Source organism: Triticum aestivum, chromosome 1A, assembly GCF_018294505.1.
Source record: "Triticum aestivum cultivar Chinese Spring chromosome 1A, IWGSC CS RefSeq v2.1, whole genome shotgun sequence".
Taxonomy (NCBI): Eukaryota; Viridiplantae; Streptophyta; class Magnoliopsida; order Poales; family Poaceae; genus Triticum; species Triticum aestivum.
This window is the reverse complement of record NC_057794.1, coordinates 536,499,204-536,519,175: the sequence shown is the minus strand read 5'-3', so window position 1 is coordinate 536,519,175 and position 19,972 is coordinate 536,499,204. Positions and strand designations below refer to the sequence as shown.

At 47.4% G+C, this 19,972-nt stretch overlaps 1 protein-coding gene across 1 annotated transcript in view; it reads left to right on the top strand.

Annotated features, from left to right (window-relative positions):
* The first annotated feature begins 24 nt into the window (after positions 1–24).
* LOC123044465 (uncharacterized) overlaps positions 25–19,972 on the top strand; it is a 23,441-nt gene continuing 3,493 nt past the window's right edge. The window contains exons 1-4 of the mRNA XM_044467235.1: positions 25–283; positions 10,737–10,829; positions 10,909–11,195; positions 11,285–11,530. Of these exons, the coding sequence (XP_044323170.1) occupies positions 25–283; positions 10,737–10,829; positions 10,909–11,195; positions 11,285–11,530 (885 nt within the window). The remainder of the gene's footprint in view (positions 284–10,736; positions 10,830–10,908; positions 11,196–11,284; positions 11,531–19,972) is intronic.

Below are 19,972 nucleotides of genomic sequence, written 5' to 3'. Positions count from 1 at the left end.
AGGCCGGACCGGAGGCGGAGGCGGATGGGGTCGGGGCGGGGCGAAGGCGGACGCGATGGGCGGCACGGCGGTAGGCGTCAGCCCAGGCGGGGTGGAATCGGCGGTGGGTGGCTGGATATACAGTGGGCCAGCGTCGGGGAGCTGCGGCGGGGTGGCGGCCGTGACGGGAGCTGTGGTGGGGTGGCGTCGAGCGGGAGGAAGAAGTGGGGAGGGGGAAAGGAAATGAAGAGCGGTTGGGCGTTGGCGCGCGACCGCGGTTTTTACATCTCCTGCCTCCGGAGATGTAAATTTGCACCTCGAGGTGTTAAATTTTGCATCACCTGGAGGCGGAGATGTAATTCTTTTTTGCATATGGACCATATATTGGAGAGCTGTTTTTTGCCTCAAAAGATCCAAAAGTTGGTTATTTTTACATATGGACCGTTTATTGGAGATGCTCTAACCTCATCCGCCGGTGCTACCATTGCTTCTCCTTGTGAAACCAGTGGTCTGGCGGCTATTGCCATGAGGCCTTGGAGCCGGACTTGTGCTCCTCCTCTTGGAGGTCATGGCCGGTGTCCTGAAGCCGATAGTAGGACATGTCTGGCATGCGCTAGGGCAGTGGCATCGCAGAGGACAAGACCAATATTGTTTGAGATCGGTCTTGATGGTGTGGTATGATGTAGTCGATCACAACTGTGGGGATGGGCGTGCCGAACGTGCGAATGGAAACGGCGAGTCCACGCCGAGCCCTCCTTTGGCGAGCAAACGACGACGGCGAGTGTAGGTGAATTCTAGAAAGGAGGTCTTTTTTCAGAGCTGGAGTGCCACTTTCTCTCTCCCTTACATTGGATTGGGTTGCATCATGCTTTTGGGTTGATCCTTCTGTGTGTTTCCACAGGCTCCACCTTCTGTTGTCGGAAGCGCAAGGAATGGGTTACATGCATCAATGCCCCTCTGCAGTACTTTCTTTTACATCGGACTATTTCTTTACTACTCTTTACTAACTGCTAGGATGGGTTCATGTAATCTTTACTACTCTTAGCAATATTACGAATGAGAGTTTGTGGTCAGCAACGGTGGTGGGGACACCCGTTCTCATTTGAAAGGTGGATATTTTAATCATACAGAAGCAAGGAGCATATCAGAGTTATTTGTCGCTATTATGTTACAATGTTCAAAAGTATCTTTGCAGAAAATATTCCTTGGGATTTAGTTCCATTTGCAAAGAAATGCCTTTATTTATTGTATAGGGTTGCAGAGATATATGGTTTAAAAGAATAGTTTGGGTGCCATCAAATCAATGATAAACACTTCTTTTTAGAGAAAAGACCATTGCCCAACTTTACAAATAAAGCCATAGAAGGTTCACAACATTGTCACACCCATACAATCAAATGCCATGGCAGCACAACAACAAGCACAACCCAACAGACCAAGTTCAACTTTAGGCACACAAGCCACAGCCAGGTCCCAAAACTAGAAGCTAGCTAAAGACAACCTGACGATTGCTAAGCAGTAGGTTGCGCCCTTGGAGATAGAGAGATCGCCATAGCCCTGGCGCGTGAGATAAGCATATCTGTTGCGTCCACATCGCAGGTCTTAATCAAAGGCTTTAAGAGATTTAAAAATAATGTCAACTGATTTCGAAGGGAACACATGTTCAATGGTAAACTTATTTTGGGTCATCCAGAGAGCCCAAATGACTGCAGCAAAGTCAGGCCAGAAAACATGCCACAACTGCCCAAACAAAGAACTGACAAGAAGTAATAACTGAGCGAAACTAGACGGAGACCGCCGAGTACAGCTCCATGACAGGACCGCAAAATCATAAGAAGATAAAATATGGTTAGAATCTTCTGGCTGAGAACAAAGAGAGTACGTTGCCGCAACCCGAGTATTACACTTCCGAATTTGATCCCAACACGCAACAGCATGGAGCTTCGCACAAATAGCTTGCCAAAGGAAAATCTAGATTTCAAGCTGAACACAAGCCCTCCAAACACCCTTGAACTTCAGAGTAATAGAACCCAAAATGAGCTTGCGGTAAAGCGACTTCACCAATAAAACACCCCGAGGAGGAATGAGGCTAGACCACCGAATCTGAAGTCTCCGAGAGCGAGGGGAAGGTGGAAGCAAGCTGATGCCACTGTTCCAAATCTGCATGAGAAAGGGAGCAACGGAAGGCCAAATGGCAACCAAAGTAGGCAAGACGATAAATAGTTATCTCAGAATTGCCACAAAAGGAAAAAAGAAGAGGGAAGGAAGAACATAAAGGGGTGGCCCATGCCGGCCACATGCCACCAAACAAGCAAAAACCAAGTAGATTCCCCATCATTAACAATAAATTTACGGCATGTTGTAGAGTTAAAATGATTATTTTTATTTGTTTACTAAGTAGCAACGTACCTACTGTGATAGTAGCGGCTGGGTGTGGATATGGTGTTGTAAAAAAGTTTGACAATACCAGTTGATGTGTATAAGAATTGCTAGTACACGACAGGTGTTGAACCACTAAAATATTTATATATGCAACCAGCAAAAAATGTATCCATTGCCCGTGGCAACGCACGGGCATTCTACTAGTAAGTGTAGGGGGTGCACGGCTGTGTTTTCCGCGCCGGGCCCCCACGATCGAGGGGCCCCCTCCCAGGTACGTACGTGTAGCCTGTAGTGTACGCACGCAGTGCAGCCGAGCACACGATTCTAAAAAAAATGCAGCCGAGCGCACGTAGTGCTTTCATTCCTCTCCGATCGCTGAATGCCCAAGGTAGTTGGGCCTGTACTGGATCGCTCCACCTAGCCCAAGTAGTAATAGCTACGTTGATGTATCTGGAGCGTCTAATCCCCTTTAAAAAAGCTGGACCGTTGGTCAGGATCGGGGGCTAGGAGCCAGGGCACATTCCACTAGCACGCGCTGCCATGAGATCGCCACAGTTAACCTAACGGTTGCTCGAGAAGGAAACCCAAAGATACATGGCCGCGCGTCGGAGCCGGCGGCGCACCAACGATTAGTTTGTGGATATGAGCGTTGTCTGCCAGGTCAATGTCTTTCGTTGTACGTATCACTGACCGATATGCTTCTACAGTTTGGGAAGAAGGATTTTATGGTGTAGATCTCAAGTAGATTAAGAATAGGATGATGTTCTGGATGCAAATCGTGACGAGTAGTTTCGGGTTGAATTGTAGGATGGCACAATAAATTTGCACAACTAGTAGGAGTAACTTTGCACGATTGCAGATTAGATTTCTAGTCTATTCGCAAAAAAGGAAAAGATTTGATTTCTAGTCTATGAAGAATATTTTGCATATCATTTTTATTTATTTGCTCCTCTAATCTTAATTTCTTGGACACTGCTATTTATTGAATAATAGTCTTACCATTAAGCAGTCCAAGAACAACTATGCTTTTTGATCAAATTTCTTTTAGCACAGTCAGTGTCTTCGAACCTTCGGTACCTGAAACCATATAACTATGCTCCATTGTTCTAGTTAGCTTGACAATTAACATGTCTTTGTATTTCCAAGGATGTCTTGTGATAATGACCTTCATATATTTTCTATATATATAGGGATACTTATAAGATCACAATGACACAAATGTTAAGTGTTCACCAAAAATATTTTGTATATATAGTTATATACGTGTATTGATTATTATTGAGGGCCCCAAAATTTAGTTTCGCCCCGGGCCCCTAAAATCTCAGGACCGGCCCTGAACGAAAGGAGTATATCCGAGGAGTTCATCGGGTGGCTATCTTTAGCTCTTTCTGGCACTACGAGTTGTCTGCGGCGTGGCCTCGCCTCTCTCGTCATTCTTACCGCATGACACATCTGGCGGCACGGCAACGGCTGCCTATTCGATGGCGCATCTCCGGACGTTGGTCGAGCTGTGGAGATGATACACGACGAGGCCTGGCTGTGGGCTTGCGCTGGCGCTGCTGGGCTGGCCCTGCTCCTGCCCGAGTAGTAGCGGCAGACACGCCCGCTTTCCCCGTGTGTCACGGCCCGCACTCTACGTGCCATCCCTGTATATTCGCTAGTCGGCTGGGCACCCCGTAATTTCATTCTACCTATCAATGCAATGATACGCAAAACTTTTGTGTATTTGTGAAAAAAAAGACATATCCGAAAATATGCTAGCTAGTTTTTCTGGTACTTAAAAGAAAGGGAAGATCTCCTACAAAGTATATGTGCTGACCGGCTTGAACAAAACGTCTGTCTCTACTGTTCGAAGGCCCTGTGTGCACAGCTAATCATTAGTACACCACGTTTGAATTGGGTGACCGGCTGAACGACCAGGCTCGCTAGCTGTCGATCCCGGGCTGGATGATCTGCATGCATGAGTTGTGAACTTGTGATCGATCATTGATCTTGGATATGCTCTAAGCCCACTAGCATATGCTGAAGAAAGCAGATCAAAGTGATGTTGATGCATGTGACGGGCAGTCTGAATCGCCGATGGGTGTTGTGTTTTACCCTTGCGGGTATTAGCAGTATGCCAACCACTTTACTTGTGAAAGTAAAAAAATCAATTAATGGCTATTGTACCCCTGATAATGCAATGAGTAAAGCCACACCTACTACTTTCCATCATATATACACGCGCGCGCGTGTGTATGTCTTTATATATGGTTGTTCTTTCCCTCTTGAGCATTCCCTCTTTACATGCTAGAGATGTGAAGGGAGACCTTTTTCGATAAAGGGCGATTTTATTAACTAAAAATATAATTTTATCTGTGCATTAAGTGAAGGGTGACCTGACCCATGTAAACAAAAAAGAAGACTATAATTTTATCTGCAAGTCCAACTTTCATATCTTTATAAGGGAAAAATCTCTGCTCCAGACGCTATTTTGGCCTGACCGTGACTTAGGGATGAGCGGCATTGGGAAAAATGATTCAACTTAGTGAGATTCTTCAGCTGCAGAATTCAGCTATGTCACCTGATGTGCTTCGGTCCATGGTGCTCTCTTGTAGGAAATCACTTGCACATAGTGGAAAAGGAAGCGAAATAGTGTCGAAGTTGAAGAACGTTTCATGTTAGCAACAAATTTGAAAATCCACAATTAAATGTGTGTCAAAGCTGTAGTTCAAGATCAGATGCGTCAGATGGCTCAATCAAAAAAGGTGTAATTATGACTGTCTACTCCAAAATGTGTAATACAAATATTGGAGAATTTCTTTGGAACTGTTTATTTTAACAGCAACAGATTTTATTCCATCGGAAAGGTGTGGCAGCACCCGGGTGTCCGGGCACCCTATAATCTTATCCGTCCAACTGTATTACGATTCGTGCGAGCCACTGTAGAGTTGCAGTCGTATTGCAGGTGCAGCGTAATTAGTCAGGTCTTTTTAAAGAGACAAACAGCGACGGGAGGGAGGGAGTAGCATGCAGAAGCAGGCTTGGCAGGAGTAGGCCTAGCAGGAGGTTGAAATGACAGGACGGTGCATGCGGCCTTTGCCCTTTGGTCGTATCACAAAGTGGATGGGGTAGGGCCTCGCAGGCTACTCTGCATTCTGCATGGGTCTAGGTACTGTTCCTGGCCAGTTTGTGATAATGTGCATGAGAGGTACCATGTGAGAAAGGGAAAGGTGAGGACAGAGAAAGAGAGTAAGTTTTCTAGTAAGCATTTTTCTGGAATTTAAGATGTTTAGGATGTTTAGAAAGAGTGAGAAGAGAGGGAGATGGTTTTTAGGATGTTTCGCCTGGGATTTAAGTGAGAGAGAGAGAGAGTAAACAGAGAAAAATAAGGTGTGTGTCAGAGAGAAAACGAAGAGTGAGAGATGCTGTGAGAGACAGAATAGAAATATAGAATGGAGAGATGTGTTGCGTGAGGAAAGGAGAGAGATGCGGTTTCTTTACCAGTGGCCGACATGTCCAGATTCCCTTGGTTAACAATTAGTAGGTCTGCTAATTAGTTGTCGCTACAGTACACATCACATATCCCTAAACGCTAGAATCTGTACCAACGGTGCTGATAAGGGGGTGCCTAGGCACCCGGGTGCTGAAAATCCACTCTCTTTATTCCATTTACAACATTTTACAAAAAGTACTGTGAGAGGGCTCACACTTGACATGGCGAGAACATCTGTTGCGGTACAAGGTCCTCTCTCTCTCTCTTTATGAAAAACGAAGTAAACAACAACACTAATGAGAAGAGAGATGATCATACGGAGGTCTGTGAAACCCACCCACCAATTGGTGACCCAGAGCTGGACATGTTACTGGTTTGTCGCAAACACCTCTTTGGACTCGTGATTTAAGAAAGACAGGTCCTGCAGTTTGTTAATCCCCTCGGATCAACACACCGGCATAAAGATGGAACACAATCATGGAAAGCCGAAAGGCGATGCGATCTGCGAGCGAGAAAGAAAATCATGATTGGTTATCCAAGAGCATGTTCCAGGATCTATCTCGCGCGCGGAGGATCGGCCCTGCTCTTCGGTTCGGTTGCTGCAACTTTTGCTCCGACGTTCAGACGTGTTCGCACACCCGCGTACACGCATGACACATCGACGTGCACATTCTCAGACAGGTTAGTGATACTACGGAGTGCTAACTAAAAAGAGATCATGTTACCAAATTATCTCATCTTTCTGACTCAGTAAGGCCGTATTGGCCTTTACTCTGTAATAATGCAAGATGTAGTCTAGATTTGGGCCAAAGTAAACGGAATCTAGCAGCAAACTGATACCTGTGAGCCACAGTAGCTACTCTCTTCTGGGATAGAGATTCTGCAGATTTATTCCTCCCGAGTGGGACCACTGGAACAAATAAAGTCAGAATATAGCACGAGCAAGAAAGGCGGGTGATATGTAGGATATCCAAGAGCATGTTCCCCGGTGCTTGTTGGTTCCTAAGTTTCGCGGAGACTCGTCTGCGGTCTTTTCGATCTAGAGTTCGTGATATGCTCCCCCGCGTCGATGGATGGCGCGAACTCTCGTCAGCTGTCACCGAAGTTGACTAACTTTCCGAGTGTGCAGATTTTAGAATTGTATACACCCGATATCAGTGGAGGCACTTCGAAGTTTAAAAAATATCATGATTTATTTCTATGATTTTGCTTCGTGATGTACACGCGAGTTTTTAAACTTTAAACCAAATTTAAGACCATAAACCATTAGAACACTCTAAGTTGTGTTATTTTTTCAGTTAGAGCTTGTTTTTTCGTGCAGACCACAACAAGTAATATTTTTCAAAAAAAAAATATAGGCGCAAATGATTTGAAGCCCTAGCTCTACCAAGCCATTTTTTATAAAAAAATTGACATTCATATTCAAAAGTGCACAGACAGGAAAAACTCCCTCCACAAGGGTATACAGATGTGTTCTACATATATATGTGTAAATTTTTATTACACTAAGGGGTTCTGTACTATCATTGTATTTGTTTTACTTTTTGCAAGAAACACTGGGATCTATTGTAAAGGTTGGTACAAAGCACCCAAAACATAACAATAATTACATTATGGTCCTTAGACAACTACCGCCATCAGGACCGCCGTCGGCACTCCCTTACCAGAGCCAGCCTGACATTGTCGATGGCAGTTATGAAGTCTTTGTGCTTGTGCACATGCTCCTAAGGACCAACACAATGGAGCTGCAGTCGTCGCCATCAAACCATTGAAATGGTGTGAAGCATATGACACCAAATCTTGCCATCATGTACCCCAACGAGAGACTCTAATCTCACCGCCCCCAAGGAGACGTCAGGATCTATGTCAAACCTACGTCAACCTTGTCCTGCCATTGTATTTGTTAATCATACTCTTAGCATGGTTAATTTTGCGGCATAAGAAAAAACATCTCAAAACATTTAGAATTTCCACTAGTGCAGAATTCTCAGAGCATGCACATTGTGACATGAAAGCAACAGTGTCTCAATTGTCCAAGCTACTGATATCAATAGCGTGAGCGCCGACCGATGGCCCGTGTACGTACGTGTAGGGCATACCAATTCTTCCCGCACCTTGATCAGGTCCTTGGCTGTTCAGACCTGCAAATCTCCTTTGGCAGTGGCTGTTGTTTGATCTGGCCATTGCCAAATGAGTACATTGGTCGTTAGACACTGCACTAAGCTCACGCCATCTATTCTACAGGTCAAAGGTTGCTCTTCCTCTAGCGATGAATTGCCACGTTAGTCGGGCCGGCAGATCGAAGCACCGATATGCACAACACAAGGTAGATAGATGTATCTGAAGATATATTGATGTTTTTGATACTTTATTAATCCAGATCGCCTCTAAATGTCTGGACCGGACAGACCAAACACTTTGGTCAATCACCAGGAGTCTCGAAATCTCCGTGGACTAGTACGGAATCCGGTTGCCTGAAATCCCTCAAACCGGACCAAACATTTTTTCTGAACCCCCCTCCCCCTCCCCCACCCCGCCGCTGCCAAAAGTGGTTTCGGGGAGTCCGCCAGCCCACATGGTCCACTGATTGGACTGCGCCCCTCCACGGCCATGTTCAACTGCTACCCTGCTCTGTCTCACCCACTATTAGCCATGTCACATGGTCCAGATTTGATGCGTGCGATTGCATGGCCTCCGTCCCCATTCCTGTCCGCGGACATATTTGAACGTGTCCACGGACATTTTGTGGTTTCTATTTTGGTGAACCGTGTTAGAGTTGCCCTTAATGCTTCCATCTTGATGTAGGATACAGATGTATATGTTATCACCCTCACTAATGCTTCCACCTTGATTTTTATTGTGCGGGTCCCCCTCCCCCTATTTCCACTAGATGTTGCCATCTCACTCAATAAGTTCAATTATGTTTGATTTAGACTGTAGATGTGGGAAACTATTTTGTACCTATGATATATAATAGGAATGGATGGTGGGTGTGTTCTTGTGGTATGAGCATGGTACATGCCAACCAATGTACTTGAAAAGGTAAATACAATTGCTATTTTACCCTTCAAATTTTTGGTGCAATGACCAAGCCCGCACCTACTACTCCGACCATCATATATACCGCGTCCTGTTTTATGCTAGAGATGTGAGTGGTGACATCACCCACATAAACAAATATGTAGAATATCTCTCCAACTGTTCACCCAAGCTTCATATGTTGAAGTGAGAAAAAACCCTATCACAATTGCTATTTTGACAGGACCATGCCTTAGGTATGAGCGGCATTGGGAAAAATGATTCAACGGGCATGTTCATGATGTAGTGCACATGTTCAGGTTGTTGCAGTGAATTTCCATTTACAGCCCAGTTGACAGGTTTCATGCGCGGAGGCTCGTATATATGTGCCATTTGAATTGATTCGGTGGCTGTCATTTTTGCTATTTTTTAAAAAAAAGGGGGTTTCCCGGTCTCTGCATCAGAACGATGCATATGACCAACTTAATAAATAAGTAAATAGGTTCAACAAGGTCTTAAAGTCTCAAAACAAATATAAAGGAGAGCTCACAAAGAGCTAAAAGGGCCAAAAGACAAACTAGCCATAAAAAGTCACAACCAGCTGGCATAAGAGAGATAGGCAAACTAATTGCCTATCCTATTACATGATCGCCACCCAAACCGGTTGAAGATATCCCGTACTACCATCTCCCAGCGGATAGATCCAGTAACCAAACGTTCCCTGGCCTCCGTCGGAGTGAGTAGCGGCCACATACGGATCAACGCAGTGAATCGAAAATAACCTGCAAAAAATGAATATTTGTTGTTTTGTTAAAAACCAAATCATTTCTGCAGTTCAAGACTGCCCACAATAAAGCACAGACTCCTACGCGAATATGTCTCGCTGTTTCGGGCTCTATCCCGTTAAGCCACGTTCCAAATAATGTGTTGACAGAACTCAGTGGAGTAATATTAAATGCAATATGGACTGTCCGCCATAGAACTTTGGCTGACATGCAATCAAGAAAAAGGTGTTTGATAGTTTCATCCCGATCACAGAAACTACACCTAGTAGGTCCTGTCCAATTACGCTTTGTCAAATTGTCCTTAGTTAATATAACTTGTTCATGGACAAACCACATAAACACTTTAATTTTCAAAGGAACTTTGACAGCCCAAACATGTTTGAAACTAGGAATCGAGCTTGAATTGATAACATCAACATACATTGATTTAACTGTAAACTCTCCAGACCTAGTAAGCTTCCAGCATAGTTTATCGGGCTATTGAGATAACTGAACCTTCATCAGTCTACTTACTAGATGTAGCCATTCTTCCCAATGATTGCCAACTAGCGTCCTTCTGAACTGAATATTAAGGGGGTTGGATTGAAGTACCGTTGCAACGAACGCCTCACGTCGTTGAACAATACGATACAAAGACGGGTATTGAATGGCCAGGGGGGTCTCTTCGAGCCAAGTATCCTCTCAAAATCGCGTACTAATAAACTTTGTCCTATTAAACAAGGTCATTCTTGCTACTAGGATGGTTTATACATGCATGTGAAGCAGCATCGGGCGCCAGCTGCGAAACCAATAGCTGTTACATTTGCGTTTGCAGTTTGCTTCAGCTCGATCGATACAACCTGTAGGCAACACACTAGTGCATATACTGCAGAAACTTGACAGAGTAAATGCAAATATCTTATATATTTATTCCACTGAGACCACCGGCCAGAATAAAGGCCGAATACCAATAAGGCCAGAGGCGCTGTGCTCTTCGCGTTGGCTGTAACTTTTGCTAGCTACGACGGTTTATATGTGTCCACACACCACAGTGTCATTGCAGTCGCGCGCTTTATGTATGCTCATTAATTCATACACTTGCACTTGGCACGCGTTAGCCGGTTCTCAACTTCTGTTCCACTTCCGCGCCGGCGAGGAGCGCTGTCCGTCGATGGGGGCCGCGGCTACGTCGGCCAACTCCGAGACAGCAGGTGACCTCTCCTCGCTGATGACGGCCGACTCTTGGCTCTTGATGCCTCTCTCCCGCTGATCTTATTCCCTTTGGTGAAGCCACGCGCGTGCATGACGGTCTCGTTGGCTGCGATGGCACGGGGTACCACGGGGAGAGCTTACCGCCGCCGGCGTCAAATCCGGACGGCCTGCGGCGCCGGGCGGCGAAGGAGAGGATAAGGGAGCGGATACTGCGCGAGGAGGTGGAGGCGATGGCGCTCGAGTTCGAAGTCCGGCGTGAGCTCATGGAAGAGCGCGCCAGTTTGCTCGCGCGGTTGGCCGGCGGGTCGGAAACTAGGGCAGCGCCGGCGGTGCCATCGCTGAAGACGGCGCCGATCGATCACCAGGTCTGCTGCTCTTCTCTGCTGTCCTCTCGAGGATTTCACCACGTGGATCTTTTTCATCACTTAACTATTGGAAATTGTGTGTTGTTCAGTGTGTGCAGGTTGGATCCAAAGTAGACGTGTCTGCGGCCGTGCCAGCCAACAAGAGGAAAACCCCTCATGTCGCTGCTGCATCCGTTTCGGTGGCCACTGGCAGCAAGAAGCACAAGCCTGATCTGACTTGCACGGTGTGCAACATCACGGCAACCAGTGAGGTTGCCCTGCAAGAGCACCTCAGAGGGAAGAGCCACGTGAGGAAGGCCGGTAAACATGCGCAGCCTCACCCAGAGGAGGATGTGGTAATAAAATACATCATATATATACACTACCGGAACAGGGTGCTACCCCGACGGCCAAAACAATGCCGACGGCCACCGTCGGGTTCCTCGGAGATATGCCGACAGCCTGGTCCTGGCCGTCAGCGTATCCAGGCCGTCGGGTTAGACGGAGCTAAGCCGACGGCACCCATCGGCATAGAACGGCCGTCGGCCTATCTGCAAGTACGCCGACAGCTGCCGTCGGCTTACAAGGGCCATCGGCATAGTGGTGGGCCCGGCGACCCCGCTGTTGACGGGCGGCTAACGTCGTCAGAGCTATGCCGACGGCCGAGGCGGGGGGCCGTCGGCATAGGTCCGCACGCCACGTCACTGATCCGGGCCGCACCGTCCAAAACATATGCCGACGGCTGCCGTCGGCATACCTGCCATGTCAGCGATCCGCGGCACGCCGCCCGCCGCCTAAAACCTGGCCGTCTCTATGCCGACGGCATAGCTGTCGGCATAGGTAGACTTTTTTTTTCATATATATATTTTTAAGCTTTTTTATGTATTATTATATCAACTAACATGTAGCATGTTAAATATAAACATACATATGAATATATATGTAGTTTGTATTTTTTTCATATATTATGAATATATATATATAGTTTGTATTTTTTCGAGCACGTTAATAATGTGCGGTCATGTTTTTTTGAATATAGATCATTATATTTTATTAAAATCAAAAATAGCTATGCCGACAAAAGTTTTGTGGCGGTTGCAAACTCCCGACACCCGTCTCCAGAGTGTGACCCCCCTCACGTCCGCGGTGTGCCCCCCTCATGGACGGCGCCGGCACCTGGAGGGGGGAAACGGACGCGTCGGGTCTACACGGTGGATGTAGCTGTGGGTTTGGCCCGGATGTTGCTCCCGGGTGTCCCTACGGGCCGACCTGACACAACCGGGTGCAGAGGTCCACTGGTCAAAGCCCGTCTGTGGGAAGTCAAAAGGCTAGATCTCGTGGTCAACCACTCCACGGTTAGGCGGGACGGGGGCCCTGGGGGGGGGAGCAAAGCCACCGGAGCATCGTACCGGACCCTCATACATGTGAGGTGGTGTTGTTGCATGTTCAAAGAGGCGACACGCATCTCAGGGGCGTGCCCCCCCTAACGAACGGTGCCGCCGCCGGCACCTGGAGGGGGGAAAACGGACGCATCGGGTCTACACGGAGGGGATGTAGCTGTCGGTTTGGCCCGGATGTTGCTCCCAGGTGTCCCTCTGAGCTGACCTGACACAACCGGGTGGAGAGGTCCACTGTTCAAAGCCTGTCCGTGGAAAGTCAAAGGGCTAGATCTCGTGGTCAACCGCTCTAGGGTTAGGCAGGACAGGACCAGCGGGACCGTGGTAGAGAGGATGTGATATGACAACGCGTCGCTGGTTATGAGGACGATGGGGTTAGAGACATGCTAGATGATGTCTTTGCTGCACAGCCGACACCTCCGTCACATTCAGCGAATGAACCGGAGGAGCCGGAGGAAACCGCAAAGGCCTTCCTGGAAATCTTGGCCTCGTCAAAGAAACCTCTCTATGAGGGTGCCAAGCTGTCTGTGCTGGATGCCATCTCACAACTGATGGCAGTCAAGGCTGAGTACGGCTGTAGCCGAGGTTGCTTCGAAGCATTTCTGGGAGTATGGGCTAATAGCCTGCCTGAGGGCCATGAACTACCGAAAACCATGTACGCTACGAAGAAAATCATGAAGGCGCTCTCGATGGACTATGAGAAAATACATGTCTGTCCAAAGAATGCCTTTTGTTTAGGCATGAGTATGCGGACGACAAGTATTGTAGGAAGTGCGGTTCCTCTCGGTATATTGAGGTGGTCGATAAGCATGGTCAGAAGCAGCGGCTAAAAATCCCTGTGAAGGTTCTTCGGTATCTTGATTTTATAAAAAGACTGCAGCGCCTTTTCATCACCGAGGAGTCTGCCAAAATGATGAAGTGGCACAAGGAAGGGAAAAGGTACAATCCAAAAAAAATTGTACATCCATCAGGAGGTGAAGCATGGAAGTCATTCGATATAGAGTACCCGGAGGAAGCAGCCGAGGCTGGGAATGTCAGAATTGCTATAACAGGTGATGGGTTCAATCCATATGGTATGTCGTCTAATCCATACAGCTGTTGGCCCGTATTTGTTATTCCGCTGAATCTCCCTCCCGGCGCCATAATGCAACGCAAGACCATGTTCCTGTCGCCTATAATTCCGGGGCCTGAATATCCCGGGAAGAATTTGAGTGTGTTTATGCAGACGTTGGTGGATGATTTGCACCATTCTTGGTACTTCCCGAGGTTGACATACGACCTACATCTGCAGAAAAATTTCTTGATGAAAGTTTGGCTACAATATTGCATGCATGACTTTCCCGGTTATGCCCTGTTCTGCGGATGGTGTACAAGTGGAAAGATGCCTTGCCCAGTGTGCATGCAGTCCTTGATTTTCATTTGGCTGAAGAAGGGTGGCAAGTATGTTGCATTTGACCTGCATCGACAGTTCCTCCCTCCAGACCATCCTGATAGGGAAGACAAGAAGAACTTCACAAAAGGCAAAGTTATCCATGAAGTAAACGAGATTCCAACGTTTTCTGGTGCGGATGTGCTTGCTTAGCTGAAAGCTCTTAAGCCTGCCGGTGAGGGGAAAGGCAAAGGCAAAGGCAAAGGCAAAGGCAAAGGCGAAGACGAGGGCGAGGGCAAAGGAAAAGGTAAAGGGGATTTTTTTTGAAGGATATGGTGAGACGCACAACTGGACTCACATTACCCCATTCACGTAGCTTCCCTATTTTAAGGACCTCAAACTTCCATACAACATAGACGTGATGCACACCGAAAAGAATGTCGCAGAGTCCCTTTTTCGCACGATCCTCAACATTCCTGATAAGACAAAGGATAATGTTAATGCTAGAGTTGATCAACATAATATTTGTGATAGACCACCTCTACACATGCAGCCTCCCACAGGCAGTCGAAAATCTTGGTTCAAGCCAGATGCTGACTTCGTACTTAAAAAGGATCATAAGATGGAGACATTCAAGTGGCTGAAACACGTCGTGAAGTTCACTGATGGTTATGCGTCGAATATAAGTAAGGGGGTCAATCTTTCAACGGGCAGAGTGTCTGGGCTCAAGAGTCATGACTATCATGTATGGATTGAGCGGATTATGCCGGTGATGGTTCGGGGCTATGTTCCCGAGCGTGTCTGGCGTGTGCTTGCGGAGTTAAGCCATTTCTTCCGCACGCTTTGTGCTAAAGAAGTATGTCCTGAGAAGATAAAAGAAATGCATAATAAGGCGCCGGAGTTGATATGCAAGCTAGAGAAGATCTTCCCGCCAGGCTTCTTTACTCCGATGACACATCTCCTTTTGCACCTCCCGAATGAGGTATTGTTGGGGGGCCCTGTGCAAAATCGTTGGCAGTACGGCCCTGAGAGACAGAACAAGCATCTGAGATAGAAATGTGGAAACAAAGCTAAGATTGAAGCTTCCATAGCTGAGGCAGTTATCCTAGAGGAGGTGGCAGACCTCAGGATAGCCTACTATCCGGACCATGTTCCCACGTTGCACAATAAGGTGTCTCGATACAATACAGAAGAACCCAAGTATAAACCCAAGTTGCCTCTATTCATTGGGCAAGGTGGTAGGGCTGGATGCTCGAAACCTTATCTCATGCCACGAGATGAGTGGGAGGATGTCATGTTCTATATCTTGCACAACATCAAGGAAGTTGAGGATGAGTGGATGAGGTAATACCTTTGCACCATTCTTTCATTCAATTCGTTATGTTCACTTTGCCTAGTTCTTATACCGCTTTTCTTATTGTAGTCGATTCATTGAAGAAGAATGGACGGGAATGCTGCCTCCTACTGAAGCGGAGGCACTTGCTCTTCTCCGAAAGGGTGCTGATGGAAGGAAAAATTTCGTTGCGTGGTTCATGGATAAAGTAATTTTTCACACTTTCAATTAAACTCATGCACCCTATAATTTCAATTAAACTCATGCACCCTATAATTTCAATTAAACTTGTAGGGAAATGATCCGACCGAATCAATGGATGAAGAATTGAGATGGGTTTCCATGGGTTTTGATCATGTCGTCATGACATGCGAAAAGTATGATGTGAATGGGTATCGCTTCCATACAAAGGAGCACCAAAACAGTCGGCCTGATCCCAAAACCATAAATACCGGAGTCTTCACTAAAGGAGATAATAAAGTAGATTACTACGGAAGGGTAGGAAAAATATACGAGCTTACATTCAAACGTGGCCGCGAACACCTAAGTCTCACTGTGTTCAAATGCCGATGGTTCGACCCCAAAAAGGGTCTGAGACATACGCCTTCTGTTGGTTTAGTTGAAGTTAAACCATCAACCGTCTATGCCGGAGCTGATCTCTTTATCGCCGCTACCCAGGCCACACAAGTATATTATCTGCCTTACCCATGCCAGAAAGAGTACCTAAAGGGTTGGGAAGTTGTGTTGAATGTGTCGCCGCATGGTAAGCTACCGGACCCGAACGATGATGATTACTACAACATAAACCCCATGACATACGAGGGAGTGTTCTATCAAGAGGAACATGATGACGTGGTCCGAAACAACGAGGATGATGACTTGGGTTATGTTGACCTGGACCCAAACGACGACGACGCACGGATTGATGGTGAGGCAGTTGTAAATCAAAGAGACATAATTATGCTTGAAAAGTTAAATGAAGACGCTGACGATGAGGAAGAGCCTCCACCTCCGTCAAACAACGAAGAAGATATGCGTGATAGTGATGATGAGACCGGTCCACAAATAGATCACAATAGTGATGATTCATATGGGTTCTAGAAAATGTAAGTTCTTTTAATGATCATTACAATAGTATGCTTAATGTGCTCTTCTGGTATTAATGTTTTTCCTGTATGCTTGTTTAATTGATATCTTTACTAATTGTTTATTCTCTTCTCAATGCAGGTTTGCTAATCATGGGCAAGTCCAGCGGCGCTAGTTTCCTCAATAAATTTAAAGGACTTACTCGGAGTGGACGAGCCCACAAGGTTCCCTCCCGACTACGCGAGGATGACACCTCACAGGGAGGTGGAGGGGTCGGGGGAGGAGACCCTAGAGGAGGAGGCGGTGGGGGGAGAGCCCCTAGAGGAGGAGGAGGCGGTGGGGGGAGAGCCCCTAGAGGAGGAGGAGGTGGGGGGAGAGGCAGCAGGGGCAAAAAACTCCGGGCCGTGTCCGAAATAGGAGGGTCTTCTTCGATGCCCTCCTATACAGAGGCACCTTCTGAGTCTGAGGAGGAGGAGGAGTATGTTCCTGATGGCGAGGAGGAGGAGGCCGTGGAGGAGGGTGAGGAGGAGGAGGCCGAGCAGGAGGGTGAGGAGGAGGAGGCCGAGGAGGAGGGTGAGGAGGAGGGCGAGGAGGGTGGAGGGGAGGTTGATCCCGCATTGTGGGGTGACTTGCCACCGGGTGCTCCGCAGGGGTGGCTGCATGGTAATGCCGGACTACCTACACCACCTTTTATCGAGGAGCACAAGTGGCTCATTGAACCTGTGGGGACAGAGTAAGTGCCTCTCAATCATATTTTCAACACATGACAACATTTTCTTATTGTACACATGGCAATCATTTGATTCTTTTGCAGAAACTGGATCCTTCGCGGAAAGGGCCGTAAACCGAACGGCCTTATCACTGTCCTGTTGAAGGAGTTTTGGCCTGGCCTATTCTGCCCGTGGCCAGACAGGGACCCACAGCAGCGGGTTTTGGCCACGAGCTGGGACCACTACGAGGCTTGCAGCAACACGGAGTACGGGACGGCCGCTAAGGCCGTGATCACCAAATTTTGGGTAAGTTCTCTTCTGAATCACTTGTCTTCAGTTTCGTTCATAGTTTATCATTGAATCACTCAACTCATGCCTTGTTTGCTTCTGGTTTATGCATGATTGCAACAACTCTATAGAGTTCTTGACGAGCACAAGGCCAGAGCCGACATGGTCTTGCTTGCGGCTGTGAAGAAGAAAGCTCGTCAGTTGCAGTACGAGGTGCACTAGGTTGCCGTCTCGCAGTACTACCACTACTACCTGCACCAAAAGATGACCAAAACTCAAGCGCAGAAGCTACGACTTACCTTGAACAGGGAGCAGTTCATGATGGTAACTAATACTAACTTTTCATTGTTTCAAGCAGTCAACTATATGTTTCGTGCTCACATGTCATGCTTCCAAAATTTGCATAGGTTGTTCCTCGTTGGTGCTATGGAAGGCATGACGGATGGGCGAGTTTGGTGGATAGGTGGCTCGGCGCCGATGCAGAGTTTGCTGCCAAGAGCATCAAGGCCCGGGCTAACCGTGGAGACGACGGGACACACGGCCAAGGAAACAGGAACCACTGGGGCTTCAAGGCCATGAAGGTATATCTATGTGCATGATGCATTTTTGTTCTTCTTTACCGTCATGTTCTTATGTATGGCTGACTTCTATTTGACGTTGTAGGAGGACAAGTTGAAGAGGCCGCTCTCAGACATGGAGTCGTGGAAGCTGGCCCACGAGCGGAGTCATCGCAAGGAGGGCGAGAGCCAGTACTACGGCAAGACCGAGGAGCACCTGGGGTCTTACATTCATCACTATTAGGAGTTGCATCCGGATGTTCCTGTTGCTGAGGTCGCCCAGTCTCAGATCGACGACACGGCGGTGGTGGCCATCCAGGGGAAGAAGAATGGCCGGTATCCGTGTTTCGACGGCTTGATCACTCCTTCGATCTCGTACACACGGCTTCGGGCTACCAACCCGAGCCAGTTAGAGAGTACGGGGCGTTCACAGACTCCCTTAGCCCGCCAGCATGCTGTAAGTACTTCCTCTTTATCTTTTTCTATCTAGCATTCTCGGTTTATTTTCAACATTGCTCACTTAGAAACAACCTAAATTATGTAGGCATATAAGGAGTTTGTCAAGCATAGGAATCTCGAGGTGCGGGAGTACTTGAAACGAGTGAAGGCAAACGATGATTACAACCGTCAGATGATGACGGTTAGTTTTGCCCTCTTAAAACCAAGCTAAATTTTTGCACTTTCATTCCTTCTGATCTTCTAGTTTGCTTGTTTAACTAACATTCAGGCTATGTTGGCGTCTTGGACTAACCGCACGGATCCACCACAAATGGGACCCCCACCACCACCTGCTGGAGAACCCCCACACGTGCCCACGTTCGTTGAATGGGTGGCACTAGGCAGTGATGGTCCGGTTAGTACATTTGCCTAACTATTGGCAAACTAGTTCTCGTTCATGAAACACTATCATATCATATTTATAGTTAGAATCTTTTCTGAAACATGTAGGGGACCGGTGGCTCGACTCCTGCTCCGTCGACCCCAGTCACTCCGATCTGACAGAGTGGTGGTGGTCACGATGGCGGTTTTGGCGGAGGTGGTGGTGGTTTTGGCAGAGGAGGTGGTGGTTTTGGCAGAGGTGGTCTTGCTTGATGATTCCGTGCATGTGGCCATCGTGCCATGCCTTTCATGTTCCTACTTTTATGATGTTTCATGTCTTGCACTACTTTTATGTTCATGAACTTCCGTCGGTGATGATCTTTAGATGATGTGATGAACTTGAGTATGTTTAGATGATGATGGTGAACTTGAGTATGTTTAGATGAACTTGAGTATGTTTACATGATGAATTGTCATATTTCTGCATAATTTCATATTGTTCTGTTTTCAAATGCTGTCAAATGAATTGGAAAAGAGAAAACAGGGAAAAAAAACTATGCCTACGGCAAAGCCGTCGGCATATATACGCCCAGGAGTTACCAGGGCTTGCCACGTGGCACATCTATGCCTACAGCAAAGCCGTAGGCATAGCTGAAAATCTATGCCGATGGCTTTGCCGTAGGCATAGCCCTGCTGCCAGGAGGAACCAGGAGATGACACGTGGCAGAGATATGCCTACGGCAAAGCCGTCGGCATAGATTCATCTACGCCTACGACTTTGCTGTAGGCATACCCCTGCCACCAGGAGTACCACGGGTTGCCACGTGGCAGAGGTATGCCGACGGCTTTGCCGTCGGCATAGCTCTGCGATGTGGCATTGCGTGATTCGTCAGCGCTTTTGACGGCGCCGTCCGTTGCCGTCAGACGAAAAACACTGCCGACGGCTATACTATGCCAACGGCTGACGTCAGGCCGTCGGCATAGGCCCATATGCCGACGGCTATACTATGCCGACGGTCTGACAAGACTACGCTGACGACATCTACGCCGACGGGCCTATGCCGACGGCAACCGTAGGCATAGATCTATGCCGACGGCCTAGGGGCCTATGCCGACGGCCCGTGGCCGTAGGCATAGACCGCGAGTCCGGTAGTGATACACATTTCAGTTTTATCTAGTCTCGTATTCGGACTGGAATTAAGAAGAATGTAAAATATATGTTTCATTGCGATATCCATA